The following is a 27796-nucleotide window of genomic DNA, read 5'->3' as shown; positions in this document are numbered from 1 at the left end:
ATTCAAAGCAACGTACATATGAGACTGATACAACACAAGCAGGGATCTAGTCAGGAGACAACAACATGAGTGAGTGCCATAAAGCTTAAGTTTGGGCCTGATAGGACGTAGATGCCAACAAGCAGTGCAACAAGGCAATGATTAGAGTGCATAGAAGCATGTTTTTTTTTGTTGTTGTTGTTGTTGTTTTTGGGGGTATTTTCTGTTTTGTTTTTCTTGTTTTTTCTCTACCTTCAGTCCATCAAGTGAGGTGTTCGCGAAAGAGCTGGGTCTTTAGTCTTTTCTTAAAGATTGAAAGGAACTCTGCAGATTGAACAGAGTTTGGTAACTCGTTCCACCACCGGGGAACTACAGAGGAGAAGAGTCAAGCTAGTGACTAAGGGCCCTGTTGTGGTAGCAGGCGCCTTTCATTGGCAGAGCTTAGTGGGCCGGAGGGAGCGTAGACCTGAATGAGAGAGTTCAGGCAGGCAGGAGCCGTTTTAGTTGCTGTTTTGTAAGCAAGTGTCAGGGTTTTGAATTTGATGCGGGCAGCAACTGGGAGCCAGTGGAGGGATATCAACAGCGGGGTGACATGCTGTTTTGGGCTGACTGAAGACCAGACGTGCCTCTGCTTTCTGGATCATCTGCAGAGGTTTAAGTGTACATGCAGGGAGGCCTGCCAGTAAGGAGTTGCAGTAGTCGATGTGTGACATTACGAGAGCCTGAACCAAGCTCAGGCAGGTAGGGTCTGATCTTCCCGATATTGTACAGGACGAATTGACAAGATCGAGCGACTGAGACAACATGAACCTTAAAGGTTAGTTGGTCATCAATCATGACACCCAAGTTCTGGGCAGACTTTGTGGGCATGAGTTGGGTTGATTCGAGCTGGATGCTGATGTTTTGTTGTATAGAAGGACTGGCTGGCATGACCAGGAGCTCGGTCTTAGAGTGGTTAAGCTGAAGGTGGTGTTCTTTCATCCATGCTGATATATCGGCAAGGCATGAAGAGATCCTAGCTGAGACTGTGTGGTCTTCCGGTGGGAATGACAGGAAGAGCTGGGTCTCGTCAGTATAGCAGTGGTATGAGAAACCATGGGAATGGATGATTGCGCCAAGTGAGGTGGTGTATAATGAGAAAAGAAGGAGACCAAGCACTGACCCGTTAGGAACCCTTGTGGATAAGTTGTGCAGTTTGGACACTTCTCCCCTCCAAGATACTCTAAAATATCTCCCTGACAGGTAGAACATGAACCAGCGGAGGGCGGATCCTGTGATACCAAGCTCAGTGAGTGTGGAGAGGAGGAGTTGGTGGTTAACTGTATCAAAGGCAGCTGACAGGTCTAGTAGCAAAAGGGCTGAGGACTGACCAGCAGCTCTAGCTGAGTGCAGTGATTCGATAACCGACAGTAGTGCAGTCTCGGTAGAGTGACCCTGCTTAAAGGTTGTTGGCAGAAAGGAATTCAGAGACTTGGTTAAAGACTGTGTGCTGTGTGCTTGTTCTGGTAGTAAGTGGTCTTAGCAGTTTTTAGACTGGAGGAGAATGATGCAAGGAGACCCTGATAGTCACTGAGGTCAGTGGACTCTCTTGATTTATGCCATTTTCTCTTCACTGCTCTGAGTTCTGCCCTTTACTCTCTGATGACTTCAGTGAGCCATGGACTAGGGTGGATGATGCGAGCAGGTTGGAAGGACAGAGATTGTTAAGAGAGGTAGCTAGCAAGGAGAGTGTCTGTAGCCTTATTGACCGTGAGTGAGGAAAATTCATTATGAGGTAGGGTAACCAATACCTCATTGGAAAGTTGAGACGGTGTGAGGGACCAGATATTGCAGTGGAAAGAGATCATGATTACGATCGTCTTACCCATGTTCAGCTGTAATTCACTGAGATAGAGAGAGTCCTCTTACATGTAACATAAGCACTCTGTTGGCATGTTTTTCTTCCCACGCATCATTTCTTTCAACCTCCCCCCTCGAGTCTTAACTCCAGCATAAAGTTGAATTTTTCTCAACTTCCCTTTGAGCAGCAGTGGCAGTTTTTGAGAGTCCACGTCATAATGAAAGGCGTCCTGTTGTGTCTCCAGTGTTGGAGTCTGTATGTGTTAACGAGCTGTTAGACTGTCAGCTATGATTCACCTTTCCAAAGAGGTTATTCAGCTGTTCACACCTTCAGTCCCGTGACTCTGACCGCTCTCACGACCGCCACGTTACCCGATGTCAACGCGTTTCACAGATTGTCCATACAACGCCACGGCTGTATGGACATTTAAACCCCGTCAACAGACGAGGTGGCCGAGTGGTTAAGGTGATGGACTGCTAATCCATTGTGCTCTGCACGCGTGGGTTCTAATCCCATCCTCGTCGAGTCAGCTTGACTTTAGTCTGCTGCGTTTACATGTCATTGAGCTAACCGGCTCCATGATTAAGGCCTCCATGCGGCAGCATTTAAGGCAGTGAATTTAACTCATCCAATAAGAGGATCCGGTTGAGGAGGCGAAATCAATCCACACACCAGCGACCAATCACAAGCCTTCTTGAAAGAGCTCCCTATGATACTTGGGGGGGGGGGGGACAGAGAGTCCAAAATGGAGGAAGCTATCCTAACGTGTTGGATGTCTTGCACCGCTGGCTTTTTTTTAACCCTCCTCTGTCAAATCAAAGCTGCTGCACAACAGAGAGCTGCTTTACACTCAGTTATGAGAGGAGGCCACGATAAAGCTACCTCTTTGAATGAGCCTTGTATAAATGTCAAGACGAGGAAACAGAACATAGAGAGAGACTCTGGGAGCTATTGTGAATGACTAGCTGTAGCCCAGCCGGCTAGTTAGCACTTAGCTGGCCAGCTACAGCAGCTCACCAACCAGCCCCGTGAATGTCACTACCTCACCAAGTTTTCGGCCCCACCTAACAGCCCCTGCAGCCAGGCCTCTCTGCGATGGACAGTCGAATCTCCTGGGACCTCTTTCCTTCTCCCGCTCTCTCTCCCTCTTTTACTCAGGGCTTTGTATCGTTTGGGTCCTATGGATGCCTCATCCAGACCTTTCTGATTACGATCGTCTTACCCATGTTCAGCTGTAAAACTGGTTTTCCATGTTAGTTGGACTCTCCCTACGTAAGTAGAAGAAATAGTTAAGTCTTTTGGAGAATGCGGGCGTCGATCCCGCTACCTCTCACATGCGAAGCGAGCGCTCTACCATTTGAGCTAATTCCCCTACGAAAAAAAGGAAGATATCTAGTTCCGTGCTGCACTTCTCTTCCCTCCTCCCCTGTGGAGGATTCCTGTTCCTGGAGGGGGAAAAACCTATCTTTATTTGGTGTCTCCACCTAGAAAAGACACCAATGAAACCCTCCAGACCTTCCAGGTCAGTGTGAAGACCTACCAATCCCTTGTGATCTTCACGCATCTGTTCCAATGCCATCCTTGTCAGGTCATGTTCAATTCAATCTTCTGTCTTTACACGACTACAAGTTAACAAGAAAAGCCACATTTCAAGACTGCAGGGGAGAGTGATTAAAAGTGAAAAGAGTGCTTTTTAGATGACAGGGGAATTAGCTCAAATGGTAGAGCGCTCGCTTAGCATGCAAGAGGTAGCGGGATCGATGCCCGCGTTCTCCACAAGCCTTTCCTTCTGTGTTTACATGATAGTCCCTGGAACTTACTTGTGCACTACAACAAATAACCCTCTCTGTACAATTAATTGAGGTAGTGAGAGTCCTCTTACGTGTAACATAAGCACTCTGCTGGCATGTCTTTTCTTCCCGCGCATCATTTCTTTCAACCTCCTCTTAACTTCTGCATAAAGTTGAATTTTTCTCAACTTCCCTTTGAGCAGCAGTGGCAGTTTTTGAGAGTCCACGTCATAATGAAAGGCGTCCTGTTGTGTCTCCAGTGTTGGAGTCTGTATGTGTGAACGGGCTGTTAGACTGTCAGCTATGATTCAATCCTTCCGAAAAGGCTCCTCAACTGTTCACACCTTCAGTCCCATGACTCTGACCACTCTCACGACCGCCACGTTACCCGACGTCAATGCGTTTCACAGATTGTCCATACAACGCCACGGCTGTATGGACATTGAAACCCCGTCAACAGACGAGGTGGCCGAGTGGTTAAGGCGATGGACTGCTAATCCATTGTGCTCTGCACGCGTGGGTTCTAATCCCATCCTCGTCGAGTCAGCTTGACTTTAGTCTGCTGCGTTTACATGTCATTGAGCTAACCGGCTCCATGATTAAGGCCTCCATGCGGCAGCATTTAAGGCAGTGAATTCAACTCATCTAATCAGAGGATCTGGTCAAGGAGGCAAAATCAATCCACGCACCACTGAACAATCGCAAGCCTTCCCTATGATACTTAGGAGGAAACAGAGAGTCCAAAATGGAGGAAGCTATCGTAGCGTGCTGGATGTGTTGCACCACTGGCTGGTTTTACCCTCCTCTGTCAGAGTCAAAGCTGCTCCACAACAGAGAGCTGCTTTGCACTCAGTTATGAGAGGAGGCCACGATACTGCTACCTCTTTGAATGAGCCGTGTATAAATGTCAAGACAAGAAATCAGAGAGAATTCCTGGGAGCTGTTGTGAATGACTAGTGGTGGCCCAGCCAGCTAACAAGTTAGCAGTTAGCTGGCCAGCTACAGCAGTTCATCAGAAATCTCAAAATACCGAAGTCTGGAGTGTTGAGGTCAACTCCTTGACTCCACAACTCTAAAGACAATGCATTAGGTAAGTGTCAGCGTCAAGGCCCAATCCCTGACTACATGACACATACAAACAGGAAGGTAACTAACCTTTTCCATTAAACAAACCTGATACAAAACATGAAACTAAAGTGCTGAATCCTAATGTGCATCAGCAAAAACCAAAGGTAGTCCACACAAACAATCTGGAGCTTCCCCACTCGAGGGTCACAAATACAAATAACTACGTAGTTTCAATCCTGATCTTCAGGCAGTTACTGATGGGAGGGTATTTATTCACTGTAAAGCCAGAGGAGAGAGTGATTGACTGCCTTTATATAGAAGCCTGTCCAGGTGAGTCCTCTCCATCAAACTTTTAAAAACTTAACTCTAAAGTTAGTTTACAACATTCAGGTCATCTATAATGGAAGCAGGTATTGTGGTGTCTCAACACAGTCACAAAACATCAATAATACAAGTCAAATGAGTGAGTATGAGATGTTATTCCATTAATGTTCCTGGACTCTAAAATTGCCCACAAATTTATATGCAGTTCCGATAAGTCAGCCTGTGAGTTCAGAGCAGAATGAGACCTCCGGTGTTGGGCAGCTGGTTTTGATTGAGATGTTGTTGATGGAAATCCTCAGATGGGCCTGTAAATCTTCAGGTCACCCACAACTTAACATTAAACTCAAGACTTATAAGAGAGACTCAAAAAAATACATTTGAAGCTGGTAGAGTTCAACGTGAATAGGTTTACTGTACATAAAGAGCAATACAAAGCAAACCAAGGCCTTGATCCCGGCACGAAGAACCTACTGCAAAATCATAAAACATCATATTATATACTTTTCACAACCCCCCCTATTGCTTATTTTCTAGACTCTACCTCACTGTGAACCATTGATTTTGATTCATCTTAGAAACAATGGTGTCTCAGACTTCTCTAAAATGTATCTGTCTCGGAAATAATAACGTCTCAGCATCTTCCACAGGGAATCAAAATGTTTCATTACTGAGTTATTCTTCTTTCTAACTTCCCAACATCAATCAGCATCAGTCTCTTTCTGTGATGCAGTTCCCATCTCATTCAACTCTTCTTGTTTTTTCTTACAATTGATCTGATTCCTGATCTGTCACAGTGATCGATTCCTCCTCTTTCAGATATGTTCGCTCTGCCTCGGCTGTTACTTCTATCAATAAATCCTCAGGTTTAGATGCAGGTTGTTTTTATAGTTCAGAGACGTTTGCTGGTTCTGACATACTGGCCAACATGTCGTCTATGTCTCGAAATGACTCGTTGCTTGATGATTTCAGTAGCTGAGTTTTGGTCCAAAAATCCAGACTCTGTTGTTGATGAAGATGTTTCTGTTCAGCTTCTCCTCCTCTGACTGCATTTAATCTTGTTCTTCATTTGATGGCTCTATCTCAGAGTCCATTTGTTGTTCCTGTTTTGTGCCAACAGTCTCCTCTGACATGCAGCCTGTATCCACAAGTCAAGGATTTCTTCGATACTTGTCTCTTCAGCGTAACTCATTACATCTTCCTTTATTGGTCAATTTAAAAAGGGGGACAGTGTACAATAAATGTATTGCACCAGATATAGCACAATGCTAATTTCCATCTGTTGTCCCTCAGCGTGTTTACATGCACATATAACAATAAAAAGTGATAATTCCACATGACACTAATACATAAACCTGTCGGACAGATCAGTGCGTATTCAGAGGCATCAGACCTAAATAACAACATGACTGTCTGTCATTCAGCCATTTTTTAACATTAGTTTTATAACAATCTCCCCTCGACGATCTTGTTTTTATTCCAACATGAACGTCTGACTGATGCATTTCTTCTGTAGTTGAATGTTTAAGACGTCGTTGTAGGTTTTTTTTTAGTTTTTTTTTAGATTAGATTATTTTTATTCAATAAAAAAGGAGATTAGGGCAGCACACCTAGTACGCTCATTTTAATTTGAATTGCCACCCCGTTCGTTTCGGGCCAGGCATCCTTCTTCAGCGTGTATACCGGCAAACAATAATCAAGGACAGGTGAACCTAATTATAGACATTCACACCTGACACAACAAATTCATCCCGGCAGAGGGAGCTCCACATATGAGACATCATAAACAAAAGATAAAAATAAATTGAAATAAAGGAAAATAAATAAATAATTTTCATTCAAACATGTTAAAATAAAATAAAATATATAGGCAGCAAAACAAAAATAACAGCAAACTTTCAGTAAGCAACACAAATAACCTTTCAGTGTTCGAAAAGGGCGTCGGATGAAGCAAAGAACTTTTCTAGTCCTACCCCCCCACCCCCTTTTTTTTAAACACTTTATAGATCAAATCAAAGCCAAAAAACATTGACAACAACACAAGAGAATAAATATAACTTGCATAGAAACAATAACGACAAACAAAAACAACAAAAGTCAAAAAGACACTCTGTACCAAATCATATTATTACAGTTGGATGAAAACAGTTTTAAAGCGCTGATGTTTGGTTCAGTCAATAATTGTGCTTGTGGGTGTTTCCTCCTGTAACATTTTCTATTGGTTATCAATATGATAGCAGAGATCATCCATTTTTCATCCACTGTCTGCCTTTTGAGACAAGTGATAAAATCTTTATATGGGTGCAAAACATTGGAGCAAATTACAACAACCAGTATTCTCAGAACATAACATCATGTTAAAAAATGGACTTCGATCAGTAAAGCAGTGATATATGTCAGCATTTTAATATCATCCATTTATTAACATGTGAAAAAAACAACTTCATTTTATTACTGATAACTAATAGAAGTAATTTTAAAATATTCACCCCAGGATTATATTGGAATTAGGACTGTCACAGTAACCGCAATATTTCAATACCGCCACATAAACAACAGTGGATGGTAAACAACCACCACAACCTCGTTATATCACAAGTGTATTTTTTAACACCAGCTGTCTGTTCGTATCCGGTGCTGCTGGGTTTCAGTCAGAGTTTGGTCGCAAAACCAAACGTAACTTCATCTGTTTGGAATAATTTCAGCTTTCAACTGAATGAAAAGAGAGATTCAGCCAATTCAGAGGAGACAATACGCAAAATCTGTGGCAGAAAAGTCTCTGTGAAACTCGGGGAAATACATCAAATTTGAGGTCTCACCTACCTCTACCTATCATCCAGCTATCCGAGTCGTGGAGAAACCTCTAAAGAGAACGTTCAGGCCGGTGCCAGCTGTCACAGCCCGGCTCATGGGAGACCAGATGAGTTTGCCGGTTAGGACAAGTATATTTATTTACAAAATAATAAATGATAACAGAAAAAAAATCATGGAAGTCAGTAATCAGTAGTGTCGGCGTGTGTGTGCGTCAGCAAACAAAAGACAAAAACAGCCATGCTGGGAGAGGAAAAGGCGAGATGAAGGAGAGGGAAGCTCTGTGGAAGGCCAAGCTCTATACTCGAGACCACATCGGGCCCAGGTGTGGCTCATGATGGCGATGATGAACCTCCGCCCCGCCCTGGATCCTGCAAAACACAGGAGCACCTAGTGGGGCTGACAGTTAGGAAGCCAGTGAAAGTAAAAGGCATAAATACCTTTTACAGCCGCTGTTCTGTAGTATCTGGTTGAGGAGATGGTTCCATTCATCACGGTGGAGAAACCTGCATTCAAGTCTGTGCTTCATAAGGAAAAACCTACTTCTCAGAGACTGCTGTCCCAAAAACGTACGACATAGTAAAGGTATCAGTTAAGAATGTCGACTTCTTCTCTGCCACAACTGATTTGTGGTCAAGTGTCAATATGACTCCTTATATGAGTCTAACGGTGCTTTATCTGACCACAGACTGGGCTCTTAAATCACGTTGCCTTGAAACAGTGTTTACGCCCCAGAACCACACGTCCAACAAAACTTCGGAAGCTCTCCGTCACACATTTGATGAGTGGCTCCTGGATGAAGAGAAACCGGCCTTTATCGCTACGGACAACGGGGCAAACACTGTAGCAGCAGTGAACAAGTTGAACTGCTTTTGTCACAACTTACATTTGGCAGTGACAAACACAATGATGAGCGTTAAGGTCCGCACAGCCCGAGCAGTGGACCTGTACCACAGCTTGGCCAGCACGTTCTCTCAAAACTGGTTGAAGAAATCTGGTGAAAGTACAAGAGGAGCCTCAAATCCCCCAACATGGCCTCCAAAGTTAGACTATTGGGTTTATTATAGCTGAGAGTTCACACTCAATAAGATATTTGTCATTTAGGCCACATTTAAATTCATCAACATAGTCCTACTAAAACATTTAATGGAAGTTCAAGTATTATTTGTTTCATAATACGTTTAAATCATCACAGCCTGTAAACTATATGCTTATATTCTGCTGGGATGATTTAAATGTATTTTTTTGTTCAATAAAAGTACATTGAAACAAATGATTTAAAATGTAGCTTATAGTGTTATTTTGTTGATTACGAAATAGACAGGCTATATGCTAATTTCAGTTCAGTAATTTAAAGCTATAATATGTAATTATTCCACATTAAAATGTCTAAAAACAACTAGACCTATGTTATATATGTTGTTGAGTTGTGTACTTACATTATCCCAAATGTTTCCAACAATTTTCAAACTCAGAGAAATCTGTAATTTAATCAAAGTAACGGACCGTTTCATTTGGTCGCCTGTCAATGGCGTCATACCTCCTCTACCAAAGAGTAAACACGCACCAGATGCATACGACGGCGCTGTGTTTGTCCACTACAATGGCGTCTACCAAAGAGTAACTTACACACATACAAGATAATACATCAGCGTTGTGGTTGTTCCACACAAACTGTTATAAATGGACTTTTATTCAGTTTTAAGCCACATTTTCATGATAAATTTAGGTGGTTTTTAACTATATCTTTTAGCCGGAAGAAGGATTTTAGTCATTGGACGTCTGGATCTTAAGTTACCAGAGAAATAAACTGGACAAACGTTAGCAGCAGCTCGGCTAACAGCGCCTCCAGGAAGTCCGGTGGTCACCAAACATCGTCGGAGAAATATTGTTTTTTTTTTTTTTTTTTTTTTTTTTTTTTGTTGAAACATCTTTATTTAGTATTTTTTTTACCAATTTTAATCTGCATGTACGTTTGTTTTTTGGAGAGGTGGAGACCTCTCGGCTCTCGGTGCTGAACGTCTGGATCTTAAGTTATTAGAGAAACAAGCTGCTAACGTTAGCAGCAGCTCGGCTAACAGCTACTACCGGACGTCCTGTGCCTGTTGGACAGCTTTAGAGAAACACTGAATAAAGCAGTTTCACGTAAAAAAAAAAAAAAAAAAAAAATCAGTGTTTTTACCTGTAATCACCGGGTCTGTTTGTTCTGGAGAGGAGGAGACCTCAGTGGATTATTCGGCTCCCAGTAAAAACATCCTGAATGATGAACACTGAAGTAATGAAGACAACAACTCCCATGATGCCTTGCTACTTCACACCATCATCACACTCCGTCTTTTGTTATTGTTTTGATTGAGACGCCTAGCGGCTGAAATTACATATTGTGTGTTTAACAGCCAATATTGCGTTACGAGATGAGGCACCAAACAGAAAATGGTGGACAGTTTTGGAGCAAATCCTGGCTATCAGAAGAGTTTTAGATGATAATTCTAAGCTGGCAGGACATCGTTGTTCTATCAACGCAGCCTTGAAACCCACAGCTGAGTTTATGGATCTGCTGTCTGGTGAGAGCTACGTTACCGTTACCGTGTCCTCAGTCAAACCCGTCCTGAACCTCCTGAATGAAGATCATATCGTAACTAAAACTGTCAAATAAATGTAGTGGAGTAGAAAGTACAATATTTCCCTCTGAAATGTAGAAAGTAGCATCACATGGAAATACTCAAGTAAAGTACAAGTACCTCAAAGCTGTACATACAGTAAGTACAGCACTGACTAAATGTACTTAGTTACTTCCCACTGCTGCATTTCATTGATTAAATAGTGAGAAATCAACAAATGAGTCAATAATAGAAACGCTGGTTAGTCACAGCTCTGCTTGCATGTGTGTTTCCTTCACTGTGATTGATGCTTTTCATGAAGTGAAGCTCTCAGCAGCTCCTGGTTCAGACCGGCTTTTCTTTCGGTCAGTGAGCTGTGAGCAGTGAGAGAGTCTGCGGAGAGACTTCAGAGTGTTCAGTCTGTGTCTCGTCATGTCGTCGTCTCAGCTGCTTCTCTTCTGTCTCAGTGCTCTGTTCCTCACCTGTCTGCCAGGTAAGACAACTGACATCTGACATCTGACACCTGACTGATGTCCAGATACGTCTTAATGCTCCGGATCCAGTTAGTTTTAGTTTTTTACTTGTTTAAAACAGTTTGACTTGTGTGATGTTTGATTTTCAGACAGTTAAAGGACATTTATAAAGCTGCTCTGTCCATCTGAATGTTACTGATCAATAACAGTATTGATCCCAGCTGTGTGTACGGAGGTGTTTCTGGTGTTTCATGCTGTTTCTTATTTATTTGTGTGTTTTCTGTCTAAATGTTAATGTGATTCAGTGTTAGTAGAAACAGCTGACGGAGCTGCAGGCTGCACGGTGTTGACCTTTCAGTACAGTAAAGGTCTCAGTGAGTTTGGGTCAGCGGGCAGATCTTCACGGTCCAGTTTCTTCAAAACAGTCCTCGTTCTGAAGCTTGTATGAAGCTTCAAATTAAATGGAATCAAATCTTCCAAAATGAAACTCTGTTTAGTAAAGAACTCTCTCTTCATGTCGGGCTGCAGCGGAAGCTTAAAGACTAAAAGAAGGAAATCTGTACTTTATAAAATATCCACCAGATTCTAACTGAAGCTTCATATAGTTCAGTGTGGTTCTGATCCGTATGAATACATGTTAGACTGAAGAGTTTAGAAGTGAGGATGTAAGAAATGTTTTGTTGCTAGAAAAGTATTGAGGACATTTGAAGGCTTTCTGTGTGAAAACTATGCAAACGTGTCACAGTTTGATCCAGAATTGTTGCTGTTGAAGAGTTTTGAACATGTGGACTCAGTATTGATCCCTGCAGAGAACCAATCAGAAACACACTGTAATAACCAGGTTCAGGATGTTTCATTCTGTGCAAACAGAAACCTGTTTGTTCTTTGTAATTGGTGTAATAATAAAACAGATTTCTAACAGTGCTTCGGGTTGTATCTGAGGTCATGTTTCCATCAGTAAGTGAGAAATAACATTTTGTCATCTGTCTAAAAGTGAGTCATACATGAGTGTTCGGTGAGTCAGCAGCTTCATTTATGGTGGTTCGAAAAGAACAAAATGTCAACAACACGTTTCTGTTTGTGAAGAACTGATGATGAGTTCTGGTCCAACAGGCTGAAGAATTAAACAGAATTCATTTCTGGAGGTTTATCAGACTTAAAGGATCATTCTGCTGATTTTTCTATATTTGTCTTCATGTTTGGATCCAAACCAAGGATGAGCTGATCTACTGACAAGTATTGTGTGTGTATCTAAAGCTGATATATCTGATTAAAAACACGTCAGTGAGTCACACCGCTGCACTGGGTGACATGTTCCTTCATCATGAAGAGTTAGGTCAGGTTAGTTTGTTTAGAAACGGCAGAAAGACGAGTGAGAGATTAGTTCTGTTAAAGGCAGACGCCACTGAGCATGTGCTACATATCACAAGTTCGGGGAGAAATTTATAATGTAGATGCAGAGTGAGAGTCTCTGGCACAACTTCATCTACTTCAAAGGTGCACGGAGAAGTCTGGAGAGAGATGAGAACTCCAGCAACACTTGTAATATGAAGAACAACTTTCTTAGTTAACCGACGCATTTCGGCTTGTGGCCTTCATCAGGGTCATCATAAAACACATTACAAACAACATTAAAATAAAGTTGGGTATGAAAAAAAGGTAAAAGTTTTAAAAATACATAAAAGACAACCAGTCATATACATCCAGACACATATCAGCCAATGGGACATCTACATAGATGGGTTGGATATGTGGTCATGTGGCTTCAGGCCAATTGTTGTCCAAGAAGGGACATGGGTGACACCCACGGACTGTATAAAAATATGGACGTAGTTACCGTGACGACACCCGTTGGTTTCTGAAGAGCGGTTTTGAAGCTCAAAGCGAGCCGCTCCGGCCGTCGCCATCTTGGCAGTGCGTGACGCTGCCTAACTCCCAGCCAATCAAAAATGGGCAAAGAGGCGGGGCCGAACGGCTGAAACAAGCCACCTAGTGGCTGGCGGACCTGTCACTCAAAGCAGCCATGTCCTTCATTATGCAGAACTTTACCGCTTAATAACATTTAAACAGGTGAGTTATAAAAAAATTCACCCCCCGTACAGTTGTCATGAAAGAGGAAATTAGCTACAGAGACCAAAACCGTTGTTTGTACCAGACTGTAAACATGTTTATTTCTGCTGTAAAGTTGGACATTTTAACATGAAGGTCTATGATTGACTCGCTTTTAGAGCCTTGAGTGGTCGTTCAAGGAACTGCAGGTTTTGGCTTCATTTTTCAGCCTAGAGGTTGCTGCTTGGTGACACCATATTTGGTCCATTAACTAGAAAGGTTCAGCTATGGGGTGGTACTTGGGTTTTTGTTAATCCAAAAATGTGCCTATTAGATATGGCATATATTAGAAACACCTCGATGAGGATAATAACAATAATAATAATAATAATAATAATAATAATAGTAATAGTAGAGATAAAAGGCTTTATAAAGTGCTGTGTATAGAGAGGGCAGAAAGATGCATAATACAACAATATAAATTGATTAAAAAAAAAAAAATTAAAAAAAAATAATACATCATTAAAAAATTCCATCATAAAAAAATATCTAGAAATTTATAATGTAGCACAAAGTCACCATGCTGTCTTTATATAATTACTGTGTGTGCGTGTGTGTGTGTGTGTGTGTGTGTCAGGAAGCTGTCTGCAGTGTTTTGGTTGTAATGTCGGTGGTGGGCGTGGTCGGGGGCGGGGCTACGTGGAACTGGGCTGCAGCAAACCAGAGATCATCAACTGCACTGGAACAGCGCGAGGATTCAAACTGCGATACTGCGTCACCACGTCCAGCCGTTAGTATGCTGCTTCTTCTTCTTCTCTCATTATTGTCACATCATAGACATGAAGTAGAGAAACTGCGCTCTTTAAAGCGGTCGGAGACGTGAACATGAATTAAAGGGCCGTCCACACCAAGAATGATAACTATAAATATATAGTTTTAAGAATGGTTCTAACTCAAGTGTTTGGTGGAATCCACACGAAACTATAACGACAATGACAGCGGCGAACAATATCGTCGGGATCACTGTCAGAGCAATTTGATGAAGGAAACACTGACAGCCAATCAACATCCATCCCCTAAACCATCTCCATCTAGCCTGACATTTTCCAGTAAAACTTAAAAACCTGCATATATCATCTTAGATGTGTTATTTTAATGCGGTTTTGCTCCTTTCTCACCACTGATGCACAGTAAACTGGAGCAGAATAACAGCCAGAGGTGATTTCTCTAGAGAAGTTTGTCTCTCTCTATTTTACAATGATGCTGGAACTCTGTTCTCCATTATAATGTTAGAAAACGACTAAGTTAGCTTCAAATCCGTGCTCTTAACACGTGTTCCTGCTTGTCTGTGAGCTCCAGTGTCTGCTACTGTTGGTCGGTGCTGTTTGGTTTCTATAAATACTGGAACATCACAGCAACTAGTGTCCTGAAATACTTCTGAGCAACACACTGAATCACCTCCCTCCGCAGCAGCAACAAGTCATCAGTATCTGTTTTCCTGAGCTGCAGACACAGCTGGAGCTCACAGCGCGCGTTTGGTGCCGCTGTTTACAGAACGTTATTAATAAGTGTGGATGCTCACATCATCATGGTTATTATTATACTTATGGTTATTGTTATGGTTGTAGATCTTGGTGTGGACGGCTTTTAAAGCGTGAGACGTGAACATGAAGGATTAGAGCAGACCGAACCCCTCTCTCTCTCTCTCTCTCTCTGTAGACTCTCTGGACCTGGTCCTGACTCGGGGTTGCGGGACGTCTCGTCACTGTCAGCAGGTGGAACTTCCTGGTGTCTCGGTGGCCTGCTGTGATTGGTCGCTGTGTAACGGCGGCCGGCGGTGGGCGGGGTCTGTAATCGCTGTCATCATCAGCTGCTGGTTTCATCTTTATTAAAACAAGTTTTTCTGCTGTTTTTTTTTTACTTTTGTCTCCATGAATTCTTCTTTACCTTTGGCGTTATATTTAATTTGATGTGACATCACTCTGTTTATGTGATATTTCCTCACACGTTCAGTGTTTTTCAGTTGTGTTCGAGTTTCATTGTTTCTCTTATTTTGCACATTTTAAATTATTGTTTTTATTTATGGTGACAGAGAACAATACATTTATTGTACCATAAATAGAGAAAAGCTAGTTTGCATGTTTTTAAAACAAATTAATGTAGTTTTTGTCTCAGGTGTTTGACTCTAAAGATGCTGTTGGTTCATATTTTGATTTTTTTTTTTTTTTTTTAACATATATATTTTTTATTGTCCTTTTTAGAACATGCTGAACAGCAACAACAAACAACAATAGAAAAAGTAAAACACAGGTGGACAAACTAACAAACCTCTCTCACTGTGATGGGCTGCAGAGACACTTATGTGAATAAATAAATGTGATTTATTAAATGGAGTTATTGTTCAGGGAGGTGGACGGTTAAAGCTCTAATATCAGATTTACCAGAGGAGCGATGGTTTTCAGGATCCTTCCAGTGGAGAAAAATCAATCTCTGTGCTGACAAAGTGACAAATTTTGTTGCTTTGAGTTCCAGAAAGATGATGATTATTATTATTCTCTCCTATGATGCCAAAACATTGCTATAGTATCAGGCTGAATTGCCATTTGGAAAATATCTGACAGTGTTTTGAAGATTGAACCCCAATAAGAGGACAGATTAGGACAACAGGTGTGTCTATGTCTGGATTAGAGCTGAAACAATTGGTCGATTAATTGATTAGTTGCCAACTATTGAATTATCAACTATTTTGTTAATTGATTTATTGTTTGGATTCATTTCTTTAAGAAAAAAATGTCCAAATTCTCTGATTCCAGCTTCCTCTTCTTCTTTAGTCCTCTATGACTCTATCTTTGGGTTATGGACAAAATAAGACGTCAGGACATTTTTCACCATTTTTATGACACCTATGGATCAAACAACAAATTGATTAATCGAGAAAATAAGCGACAGAATAATTGATAATGAAAATATTCGTTAGTTGCAGCTTTATTTTGAAAAGATTTTCATTTCTCTGAGCTTGATTTCAGAGTAATGAAGCCGAACATTGAGTGAGGCCATGTCAGATCATATTTTGAGGTTTTTTTGACTGAAATGTTGGATTTTTAATAAACTCTGTGCTGCCGTTGTGCTGGATTTCATCTCTCATTTTCCTTCACACCTGTACACCAGGTGTGCATTAGACAACACTTGGAGTGTAATGCATGAAATTGAAAAATCTCCGCGTGTGTGTATAAGAGGAGAAACTGTGAGCATCACATTTATATTAATGTATGTAGAATTTCTCTAATAAAATGATTAAATTGACCACACGTTCTACGCTGCTGTCTGTATTCATTCTAAAAAAACAACACTTTGACTGTTAAGTGAAACTAAATAAAGTGCCTTTTTCTAAGTTTATTGAACACTTGACAACTGAACAAACATCAAACTCAGACAGGAATTCAGTTATAGCATACTTTTTAAAATATATATATATATATATATATATATATATATATATATATATATATATATATATATATTTATAAAATTATAATAATACAAAGGAGGAGGAAAATCAATCAATACATAATTAAAGGGGCACAGATTAATAAGTAAGTAACATTAGTCGATTTTGTGTATGTTATATATGTTAAGCTCTATTATAATTCTCTAGTCAAGCTGAAAAATATAAAAGCAAACAACATGTGAACAGACGGGGCTTTCAATACAGAAGTCATACACTACAGTCACATTATAATGGACAAAAATATCAAAATAAAATGTTGAATAAAGCACATAATCCATTCTTGCTTTTAGAGAATAAAATTCTTTTCATTTACAGTTTGAAATTTAAATCGAAGGTTTGTGTTTGATGCATAGACTGTATAAAAATATAAGTTTGTTGTCTTTAGAAGTGCGTTTTGTTTTTGACCTTTGTCACTCTCCGTATGAATATAAACTTTCTGTCGCGCTTGCGCACTAGTAGCTACGAGCTGGTTTCGTAGCTAATTCGGCTAACCGCTAACAGGTTCGGTCCGCCGCTGTTAACGGTCCGGTCCGTCACCTCAGACCCGGTGCAGGTCGGTAACACGGTGCCGGTTCTGTCCAGGTTCTGACCCGGAACCTGCGCTGACTGCCTGTAGAGGCGACAGTTAGGTCGCTGTTAGCATATGCGGCTAACTCCAGCAGCAGAGAATCAAAACAAACCCGGCTAACTGAAGCTAACAGAGGCTAACGCTGGACAACATGGCGACAGAGGAGAAGAAACCAGAGACAGAAAACATCAAACAGTCCTCTTCCTCCTCAGGATCCGGCAGCAAGGTGAGTCAGCCGGACTCACGGTGCTCCTGACATCGGGACAGCCGGTGTCCGGTCCTGGTGGTCCGGTCCGCCGCTGAGTGGTCGAGTAGCTAACGGTTAGCTCTCTGACTGAACACAGACTCATCAGCGTTTATGTGTGTTCATTAGTGATTTATATCCTGTATCAGCTCTGTAAATAGTCATTACGACCTTTTATTGATTAATGAAATGTATAACCAGAGCTGCAACTAACGATTATTTTAATTATCGATTAATCTGCTGATTAATTGATTATTCGTGCCTGTACAAAGACTCTCCTCTGTGTCTGGAGAGGAGACTCCTCTGACAGGTAAGACAGTCTCCTCACCTGTGGTCTCGTTTATGACCGTTGTGTGCGCACAAAACGGGGCTTGAAACAGACTTACGTCATTTCCCACGAAAAAGTTGCGATTTACAGAAACTTTACGGGAGAAACTGCGCACCTGTAGGGAAACTCTGAGCCGGGCGTGCTAACATTTTGGTGACGCAGATGGTGAGGTGGTAGATTGAAGACAGATTGTATAATGATGCTTCTCACACATTTAATTTCACTTAATATCATGTTAATTATAGATCCACTTCATCATTAACATTCATCATAATTTAGTCTTTAATTGCATTTGTTTCTTTTACCTCATTGTTCTTTTATTGTGATTTATGTCTCTGACAGTAAACTGACAAAACAAGACATTTGATGATGTCATCTTGGGCTTTTGGGAAACACTGATTCACGTTTTTCACCATTTTTTTGACATTTTAAAGACCAAACAACCAATTGATTAATCGATAATGAGAAGAATCATTGGTTGCAGCATTAGATTTATAATATTGTATGACTGTAATAAGACGGTGTGTCAGATGTAACTGCGTGTGTGTGTGTGTTTGTGTGTTTCTAGTCTAACCCGGCGAAACCAAACTACACAGTGAAGTTCACGTTAGCTGGACACACAAAGGCCGTCTCTTCTGTCAAGTTCAGCCCTAACGGAGAGTGGCTGGCCAGCTCCTGTAAGAACAACACACACACACACACACACACTCATTATCCCAGCTGATCCTCTCCTGTCAGTAGAAACTGAACTTTGTATGTAAACAGAGATTCTGATCAACACATCTCACAAACAAACAAACAAACAAACAAACAGTAACATGAATCTTAACAGACAGTTCACTGCTGAGGGAGACTGTCAGATGTAGTTGAAAGCTCTGGAGAAAGGCTAGTAAGTGGACGTTGAGCTGAGACTCAGACTAAAGGCTGCAACAGTTTTATATCTGGACCAGTTGGGAAAGTGAGGAACAGACTGGGTTTACTGGGCAGCTTCAGCTAAACTACTCTTTTTGTTTATATGAAGGTAAAAGAAAAACTGCTGCTGATCATTTTCACAACCATCCATCAGTGTTTAGATTGATCTCCTGGTTTCCAGGAAGTTACTTTCAGTTCATTCGATGATTGACAGTCACTGATTGGTCAGCTTTAGTTTACTGTTACTTGTTATTCTTGGTGGTGCGTTCAATGACCGTCCGACATCTGTAAAATGAAAATTGTTTCTGTTTTGACTGCTGACAAGATCACGTCTCAGTCTGATGTTAACCGTAGATGTGTTACACGTTAGTCCTTGAACGCATCAGCGTGTCACACCTGAGTGCTGCTGTGCATGCTGTGATGTTGCAGTAACCATGGTAACGTCTCTGTGCAGCTGCTGATAAGCTGATAAAGATTTGGGGGGCGTACGACGGCAAGTTTGAGAAATCCATCGTCGGACACAAACTGGTGAGACTACCGCCTCAGTCCTGATCCTGATCCTGATCCTGGTCTGAACACAGTCTGGTTCCAGTTCTGATTCTGATACTGGTTTGTTTCTGTGTGTGTGTGTGTGTGTGTGTGTGTGTGTGTGTGTGTGTGTGTGTGTTTGTGGGGCATCTCTGATGTCTCCTGGTCTTCAGACTCCAACCTGCTGGTTTCTGCTTCCGACGACAAAACACTCAAGATCTGGGACAACAATTCTGTAAGACACACACACACACACTAGAGACACACACACACTAAAGACACACACACACACACTACAGACACACACACACACACTAGAGACACACACACACACACTAGAGACACACACACACTAGAGACACACACACACACACTACAGACACACACACACACACTAGAGACACACACACACACTACAGACACACACACACACACACACTAGAGACACACACACACACACACTAGAGACACACACACACACACACTAGAGACACACACACACACTAGAGACACACACACACACACACACTAGAGACACACACACACACACTAGAGACACACACACACACACACTAGAGACACACACTAGAGACACACACACACACACACTAGAGACACACACACTAGAGACACACACTAGAGACACACACACACACTAGAGACACACACTAGACACACACACACACACACACACTAGACACACACACACACACTAGAGACACACACACACACTAGAGACACACACACACACACACTAGAGACACACACACACACACTAGAGACACACACACACACACACTAGAGACACACACTAGAGACACACACACACACACACTAGAGACACACACACACACACTAGAGACACACACACACACACACTAGAGACACACACTAGAGACACACACACACACACACTAGAGACACACACTAGAGACACACACACACACACACTAGAGACACACACACACACTAGAGACACACACTAGAGACACACACACACACACACTACACACACACACACACACACTAGAGACACACACTAGAGACACACACTAGACACACACACACACACACACTAGACACACACACACACACTAGAGACACACACACACACTAGAGACACACACACACACACACTAGAGACACACACACACACACACTAGAGACACACACTAGACACACACACACACACACACTAGACACACACACACACACTAGAGACACACACACACACACACTAGAGACACACACACACACTAGAGACACACACTAGAGACACACACTAGACACACACACACACACACACTAGACACACACACACACACTAGAGACACACACACACACACACTAGAGACACACACACACACTAGAGACACACACTAGAGACACACACACACACACACTACAGACACACACACTAGAGACACACACTAGAGACACACACACACACTAGAGACACACACTAGACACACACACACACACACACACTAGACACACACACACACACTAGAGACACACACACACACTAGAGACACACACACACACACACTAGAGACACACACACACACACTAGAGACACACACACACACACACTAGAGACACACACTAGAGACACACACACACACACACTAGAGACACACACACACACACTAGAGACACACACACACACACACTAGAGACACACACACACACACACTAGAGACACACACTAGAGACACACACACACACACACTAGAGACACACACACACACTAGAGACACACACTAGAGACACACACACACACACACTAGAGACACACACTAGAGACACACACACACACACACTAGAGACACACACACACACTAGAGACACACACTAGAGACACACACACACACACACTACACACACACACACACACACTAGAGACACACACTAGAGACACACACTAGACACACACACACACACACACTAGACACACACACACACACTAGAGACACACACACACACTAGAGACACACACACACACACACTAGAGACACACACACACACACACTAGAGACACACACTAGACACACACACACACACACACTAGACACACACACACACACTAGAGACACACACACACACACACTAGAGACACACACACACACTAGAGACACACACTAGAGACACACACTAGAGACACACACTAGACACACACACACACACACACTAGACACACACACACACACTAGAGACACACACACACACACACTAGAGACACACACACACACTAGAGACACACACTAGAGACACACACTACACACACACACACACACACACACACACACACACTAGAGACACACACTAGACACACACACACACACACTAGAGACACACACACACACATACACTAGAGACACACATCAGAGACACACAGCTGTGTCTGGCATTGTTCTATTGTAGCTTTGAATAAAGTTAAAATCATTTTAAAACGGTGCTTTTTGCCAAAACGACTTCTTTGTTTTGCTGATTCTATGAATTTATGATGCAAGTTGATGATGAATCTGCTTGTTCACATTTACAGAGAATCTGCAGATCTTAAAAAATTCTTTTAAAAGTTTTGAATTTTGTCCTCAGCAGGAATTTAAGGGTTAAAGGATCATTCTGGCGATTTTCTATAAATCTCATGTTTGGATTCAAACCAACAGTGAACTGATCTGTTAACCAGTATTATGTGTATCCAACACCTGATAAATCAGCTGCTATTAGTCTTTGGAGTTGTTTCTAAACAAACTAACGTGACCAAACTCTTCATGATGAAGGATCATGTGACCCAGTGCAGCGCTGTGACTCACTGACGTGTTTTTAATCAGATATATCAGCTTTGATACAAACACAATACTTGTTAGTAGATCAGTTCATTGTTGGTTTGGATCCAAACATGAAGACAAATATAGAAAATCAGCAGAATGATCCTTTAAACTTCCTGTCCAAAGGTTTTGAATATTGTCTCTTTTAGATGTAAGACGTCTCTGTCAGGAGATGTTTTACATCTATAAACTACAGTTTGACATTCATCACCATCAGACCTGCAGCTACAGTAGCGAGGAAGCTCATCTACTCACTGCAGACAAGAAGAGAAAACTTCATTTAAATTTTACAATTTGGAGTTGATGTGACAGATTTATCACAGTTTGTCTTTGGTTGAAAGGACAGAGCTGCTGTTAGAATAAACACTAAAGTGTGTGTGTGTTTCTCTGTTCAGGGGAAGTGTCTGAAGACTCTGAAGGGTCACAGTAACTATGTGTTCTGCTGTAACTTCAACCCTCAGTCCAACCTGGTGGTGTCAGGATCGGTACGCTGCTCTTTCATAATAAAGTTCATCATCTAATGCAAAAACTCTGCTGTCATCCTTCATGATATGAAAGCTGTCTCTCTCTCTCTCTCTCTCTCTCTCTCTCTGTCTGTCTGTAGTTTGATGAGAGCGTTCGTATCTGGGATGTGAAGACGGGGAAATGTCTGAAGACTCTGCCTGCGCACTCTGACCCCGTCTCCGCTGTAAGTGCTGACCTTTGACCCCGTCGCTGCTGTAAACATGTCATTGGCCTGACTGTAATCTTGGTGTTAGTGAGTTCTCTAGTGATGACCTCTGACCTCTGTGCTTGTGTTTTCCAGGTTCACTTCAACAGAGACGGTTCGCTCATCGTCTCCAGCAGCTACGACGGCCTCTGGTACGTCTACACACACACACACACACACAGGAAGTCTTAACTTTACCGTATCATGTTGAAAACCTCTTCCTGTCTTCCTGTCTGCAGTCGTATCTGGGACACAGCGTCAGGACAGTGTCTGAAGACTCTGATTGGTGAGTAAAACCTCTGAATACAAAATCTGTTTTAACTGTTCATAGAAATAAAGAATAAAGACATGTTTGCTCTATAGACCTGTGATCTACAGATGTGACGGTAATCTGTGTCTCTCCTCAGATGACGACAATCCTCCCGTCTCTTTTGTCAAGTTTTCTCCCAACGGCAAATACATCCTGGCTGCTACGCTGGACAAGTCAGTATCACAACTGATCAGCAGCGACTTTCTGTCACTGCTGCTGTTCATCAATGTCGTCATCAGACTTTATCTGATCAGCAGCTCATGTTAGGATCAATAACACTAAGTTAACTTCAACCCGGCACTTACAGTCAGTTAGCATCATCCTAAACTTACTAACACTCAGTTAGCATCATCCTAAACTTACTAACACTCAGTTAGCATCATCCAAAACTTACTAACACTCAGTTAGCATCATCCTAAACTTACTAACACTCAGTTAGCATCATCCTAAACTTACTAACACTCAGTTAGCATCATCCTAAACTTACTAACACTCAGTTAGCATCATCCTAAACTTACTAACACTCAGTTAGCATCATCCTAAACTTACTAACACTCAGTTAGCATCATCCTAAACTTACTAACACTCAGTTAGCATCATCCTAAACTTACTAACAGTTAGTTAGCTTCATCTTAAGCTTACTAATGCCTAATTAACCTCATTCTAAGCTTGCTAACACTTTGTTAGCTTCACTCTTAACTTACTATCGCTTAGCTAGCTTGATCCTAATCGTACCAACGGCTAGTTTAGCATCATCCTAAACTTACTAACAGTTAGTTAGCTTCATCAAAATTGTACTGATGCCTAGTTGGCGTCATCCTAAGCTTAATTACACTTAGCCTCATGCTAACCTTACTAACATTTAACTAGAGTCATGTTGATCAAACTTAACACTTGTTAGCCTCATGCTAAGTCTAGTAATACTTAGCTAATTTAATTTTAAGGGTACTACTTGGTTATTTGCTTAAACGTTTTGTAAATCTGTAGTGAATTAGTTTCCTGTCCTGGACATCAGTAAACAAAAAACTCAGGTAGCAGTGAGCGTGTTAGCATTTACTAGCATTTACTCGTAGCGCTGTGTTAAAAACATATGTCAGCTCGTATGTTGCTGCCCAGCAGGTGTTTCAGTCGCTCAGTGTTCATACAGTTAACGCTGTTCTCTGGTTTACAGCACACTGAAGCTCTGGGACTACAGCAAAGGAAAGGTACTGTCTGTCTGTCTGTCTGTCTGTCTGTCTGTCTGTCTGTCTGTCTCTCAGTTCAATTCAGTTCAATTTAAAGGTTTTATTGGTGAGAAAGTTACAAGAACAATTTTGCCAAAGCATCAAAGTACAAATTGACCAAATATTTGGACAACAAACAAAAACAGTAATATGAGCAATAACACAGCATTAGATAAAATACAGTATATCCAAATGTATGTGTATATGTATCTTTGTGTGTGTGTGTGTGTGTGTGTTAATATTCTACTGTATAGTCATATCTACTGTACTGTGCTGGCGTTTGTGGTTCTGTGTAAAGTTGCAATGTTAAAAGCACAGAAAGTGTTAAAATGATACAACGATAACAACGACAATCACAGTAGTAGTCAATGGATTAGATAGTGATAACCGTGTATAAAAGGTCACGTCAGGATGGTTATCCATCACATTCAGTGATGTTTTAGTTCTGAGTCTGTCAGTTTGTGTCGTGCAGCTCAGTTTGCTGCATGTTTCTCTCCTAATAGAATCTGTTGCTTTTTACTGTCATCCATGTGGGATCAACAAATCAGGTTTCTGAAAGTTTTCCATTATTATATTTGTCATATTTTAAGAGGAAATGCATTCTCTTGTTTCCAGTGTCTGAAGACGTACACCGGCCACAAGAACGAGAAGTACTGCATCTTCGCCAACTTCTCCGTCACAGGAGGGAAGGTCGGTGTGTGTTTGAGTTCAACTCCGACATGCAGCTGTTTAGACGTTCAGTCCCATTAATGTCTAAATCCTCCTTCATGTTTTAAAGTGTGTCGCTGGCAGGTGGTTTAACCTTTGACCTCTGTGTTTTCCAGTGGATCGTGTCCGGCTCTGAGGACAGCATGGTTTACATCTGGAACCTTCAGACCAAAGAGATCGTTCAGAAACTACAAGGACACACAGGTATGACCTTTAACCTCTGACCTCGTCTCCTTTCTTCTGTCTGAGCCTTTTAAAGAACAAGTCAAACGTTGGATCGGAAGAAGATCAGCTGTTAGTCGTGGAGGTTTATCTCTGCTCACTGCAGGATGTTTGTAATACTCGTTTATAAGCAGGTGAAGAAGAGAACATCATCTTCATCTCTGTCACGTCAAACATCAGTTAAACACATAATTAACAGACATGCCGACCGTGTGTCTGGCACTTTACTTCTTAGATCATTTTAACTTATTTCAAATCATTTTTAGCAACTTAGCAGTTAATATAATGTATTTAAAAGTTTTTTAGTGTTAATTTTTGTGATATCGGATGTTGGTTGTCAAGCTGCAAGCTGAAGACGAATTTCTAGACAAATAATGTATTTAACATATAATATACCTACATACATGAACTAGACATGTGCATCTTCATCACTGCATCTCAATGCAACAATCTGACGCATTGAAGATACAGATGAAGCAACTACAATGAGATACGATGCGACTCAATACAGCACCGAGAGTTTGACTTTATTTCTGAAGCATACAGCGTATCATACATTTACATATTTGTTTCTCTTGTACTGCATCTTATTTATGTTTTTTATTTTTGACCTCCGAAAAAACACTTTCACAAACAGCCTTTTCACGTCCTCTGTGGTGTAACGTTACTACATGCAGACACACGCTCTGCGACCCAAACACTTACCGTCAGAATACTTTAATAATCCAGTTACTCCGCTAGCATGCTAACACGCTAACACGCTAACACGCTTTAAGAAACAGTTCAGAGAGGATGAATCAGTCTAAATATCAAATTATTGGTCACATTTCTAAATAATAAAGGCAGAGATCCTCTACTAATAATTATATATAAATAAGTCAGATGTTAGAAACGTTGCATCACAGGTTCATCTCATATTGTATCCAGTGCAAACTGTTTTAATCGGGTCGGTTACATCGTTTATCTCTAACAAAAGAACCAATCTGATCCACCTAAACAAATATATTAACACACACACACATATATACAATATATATACACACAAATAATGTAAAACACAGTAATAGACACACTCACACACACACACGTAGTTGAATGAAATCAGAATAAGTGAACAAACAAAAGAAAAATTAAATAAATGAAATGGCAGTAATAACAATAACAAGTAAATATTGAGATGAATAAAAAGTGTGTGTGTGTGTGTGTGTGTGTGTGTGTGTGTGTCTGTGTGTGTGTGTGTGTGTGTGTGTGTGTGTGTGTGTGTGTGTGTGTGTGTGCGTGTGCGTAGACGTGGTCATCTCCACAGCCTGTCATCCAACAGAAAACATCATCGCCTCCGCCGCTCTGGAAAACGACAAGACCATCAAACTGTGGAAGAGTGACTGTTAGTCTGAAGGAGATCCACAGAACCAGAACCAGGACCAGGACCAGGACCAGGACCAGGACCAGGACCGTCCTGGTTTAAGTCTAATCAGAATCTCAGATCATCACAGATTTCCACATCAACACAGTCGACCGCTGCTGATCAGAGAACCAGAACCTCTTTGATCTCATTCGTCTGATGTAAACCAACCCAGAACCAGAACCCAGTCAGACCAGGTCCCACTGTGTCCCAGTTTCAGACCAAAAACCACTTCAGAGTCTGTTTACACTGTTAAAAAAAAAAAAATCAAGTTGATCAAATCATGCAGGTTAAAATCTTGAAGTTTTGTTTTTCCACAACGCTGCTAAAAAAAAAAAAAAAAAAAAGTAAAACTGACCAAAAAATGTTCAAACGAGCGTAAAAACATTTAACGGACGAGTTTCAATGTTTTCTAACTCTGAGCTTATTAAATATATTTTTCACAATCATCTCTGGTGCGCAGATGTTTCCTCTGAACAGCTGGATAAATGTCAAACTGCAGGTTTTCTCTCACGTTTTATCGACAGGAAGTGCTGCGGTAGGGGGCGGAGCCTGTAGTCCGGCTCACCTGAAGAGAGAGAGAGAGAGCTTTAATTTTAATTTCCATTTTATGATATTTTAGTAGAATAGACATGTTGTTTTCTAACGTCATTAGTTTACTATTAATGCAAATTCAGCACTTCTTCTTTCACATTAAAAGAGACAACGTTCTTTCTCTTCCAACAAAGGCTTTTATTGTTGAAATAAAACTGCAGAGTTTTGAGTTTGTTTGTTTGTTTTTTTAAAAAATAAAACAACAAATATTTGAATGCAGTATTTGTATGTACAGTATAGAATTACAAAAAACACAATCCAGACAAAGTTATAAAATAAAAATTTGAAACAGGATTTATAACTAATATATATTAAAGACACATTTAGTATAAAAAGGATTTAAAGGAGTAAAATAAGTAGAATAAATAAAATAATATAAAATGGATTAAACAGGAGAATAAAAAGTTTTCAGAGTCTGAGGGAGGAAACTGATCTTTATGCAGAAATGTTCCTATATATTTTATATTATATATATATAATTATATATATATAATGTTCCTAAATATCATAAATATATTAATACAGTCTGGGCTGAAAAACACTGAACTCGTCCTTTAATCACTGCAGAATAAAACTAAATGATTTAAAAAACGCTTTGAATCATCAGATTGTTTGAGCTCAGATTTGTGTTGCTAGGCAACCGTTTGAGTGACAGTTTAAGTGTGAAATGGAATTATAGGATGAAACTGGGACACGCCCGCTGTTGCTATAGCAACCATGTGTGTTTGTGGCTGTGCTACGTTCACTGACTCTCTGTCCTGTTGAAACTTTGAAACAT

General features: G+C 41.1%; 1 protein-coding gene and 2 non-coding genes across 3 annotated transcripts; all 3 read left to right on the top strand.

Annotated features, from left to right (window-relative positions):
* The first annotated feature begins 2261 nt into the window (after positions 1 to 2261).
* trnas-gcu lies at positions 2262 to 2343 on the top strand. The gene has a single exon. It is a non-coding gene; the product is annotated as a tRNA-Ser (tRNA).
* Positions 2344 to 4068: 1725 nt separating this feature from the next.
* Positions 4069 to 4150, top strand: trnas-gcu. Its single transcript has one exon. It is a non-coding gene; the product is annotated as a tRNA-Ser (tRNA).
* Positions 4151 to 16732: 12582 nt separating this feature from the next.
* Positions 16733 to 26873, top strand: LOC121904569 (WD repeat-containing protein 5-like). Its single transcript, XM_042422377.1, has 13 exons — positions 16733 to 17233; positions 18148 to 18256; positions 18946 to 19019; positions 19165 to 19254; positions 22246 to 22335; positions 22455 to 22538; positions 22656 to 22711; positions 22799 to 22845; positions 22967 to 23042; positions 24041 to 24074; positions 24708 to 24782; positions 24917 to 25004; positions 26311 to 26873. The coding sequence occupies exons 1-13, from the start codon at positions 17159 to 17161 to the stop codon at positions 26409 to 26411; spliced, it is 999 nt and encodes a 332-aa protein (XP_042278311.1). The 5' UTR covers positions 16733 to 17158; the 3' UTR covers positions 26412 to 26873.
* The last annotated feature ends 923 nt before the right edge of the window (positions 26874 to 27796 follow it).

This window comes from Thunnus maccoyii, chromosome 9 (genome assembly GCF_910596095.1).
Source record: "Thunnus maccoyii chromosome 9, fThuMac1.1, whole genome shotgun sequence".
Taxonomy (NCBI): Eukaryota; Metazoa; Chordata; class Actinopteri; order Scombriformes; family Scombridae; genus Thunnus; species Thunnus maccoyii.
The sequence above is the reverse complement of the archived record's forward strand: the minus strand, read 5'-3'. Positions and strand labels throughout refer to the sequence as shown.

Excerpts from the sequence above, each read along its gene's own strand:
- LOC121904569 (XM_042422377.1), top strand. The coding sequence starts at position 17,159 with ATGGCGACAGAGGAGAAGAAACCAGAGACAGAAAACATCAAACAGTCC. Across the intron at positions 19,020-19,164 it reads CCATCGTCGGACACAAACTG|GGCATCTCTGATGTCTCCTG; the intron begins GTGAGACTACCG and ends GTGTGTTTGTGG. Across the intron at positions 22,539-22,655 it reads ACTCTGACCCCGTCTCCGCT|GTTCACTTCAACAGAGACGG; the intron begins GTAAGTGCTGAC and ends TGTGTTTTCCAG.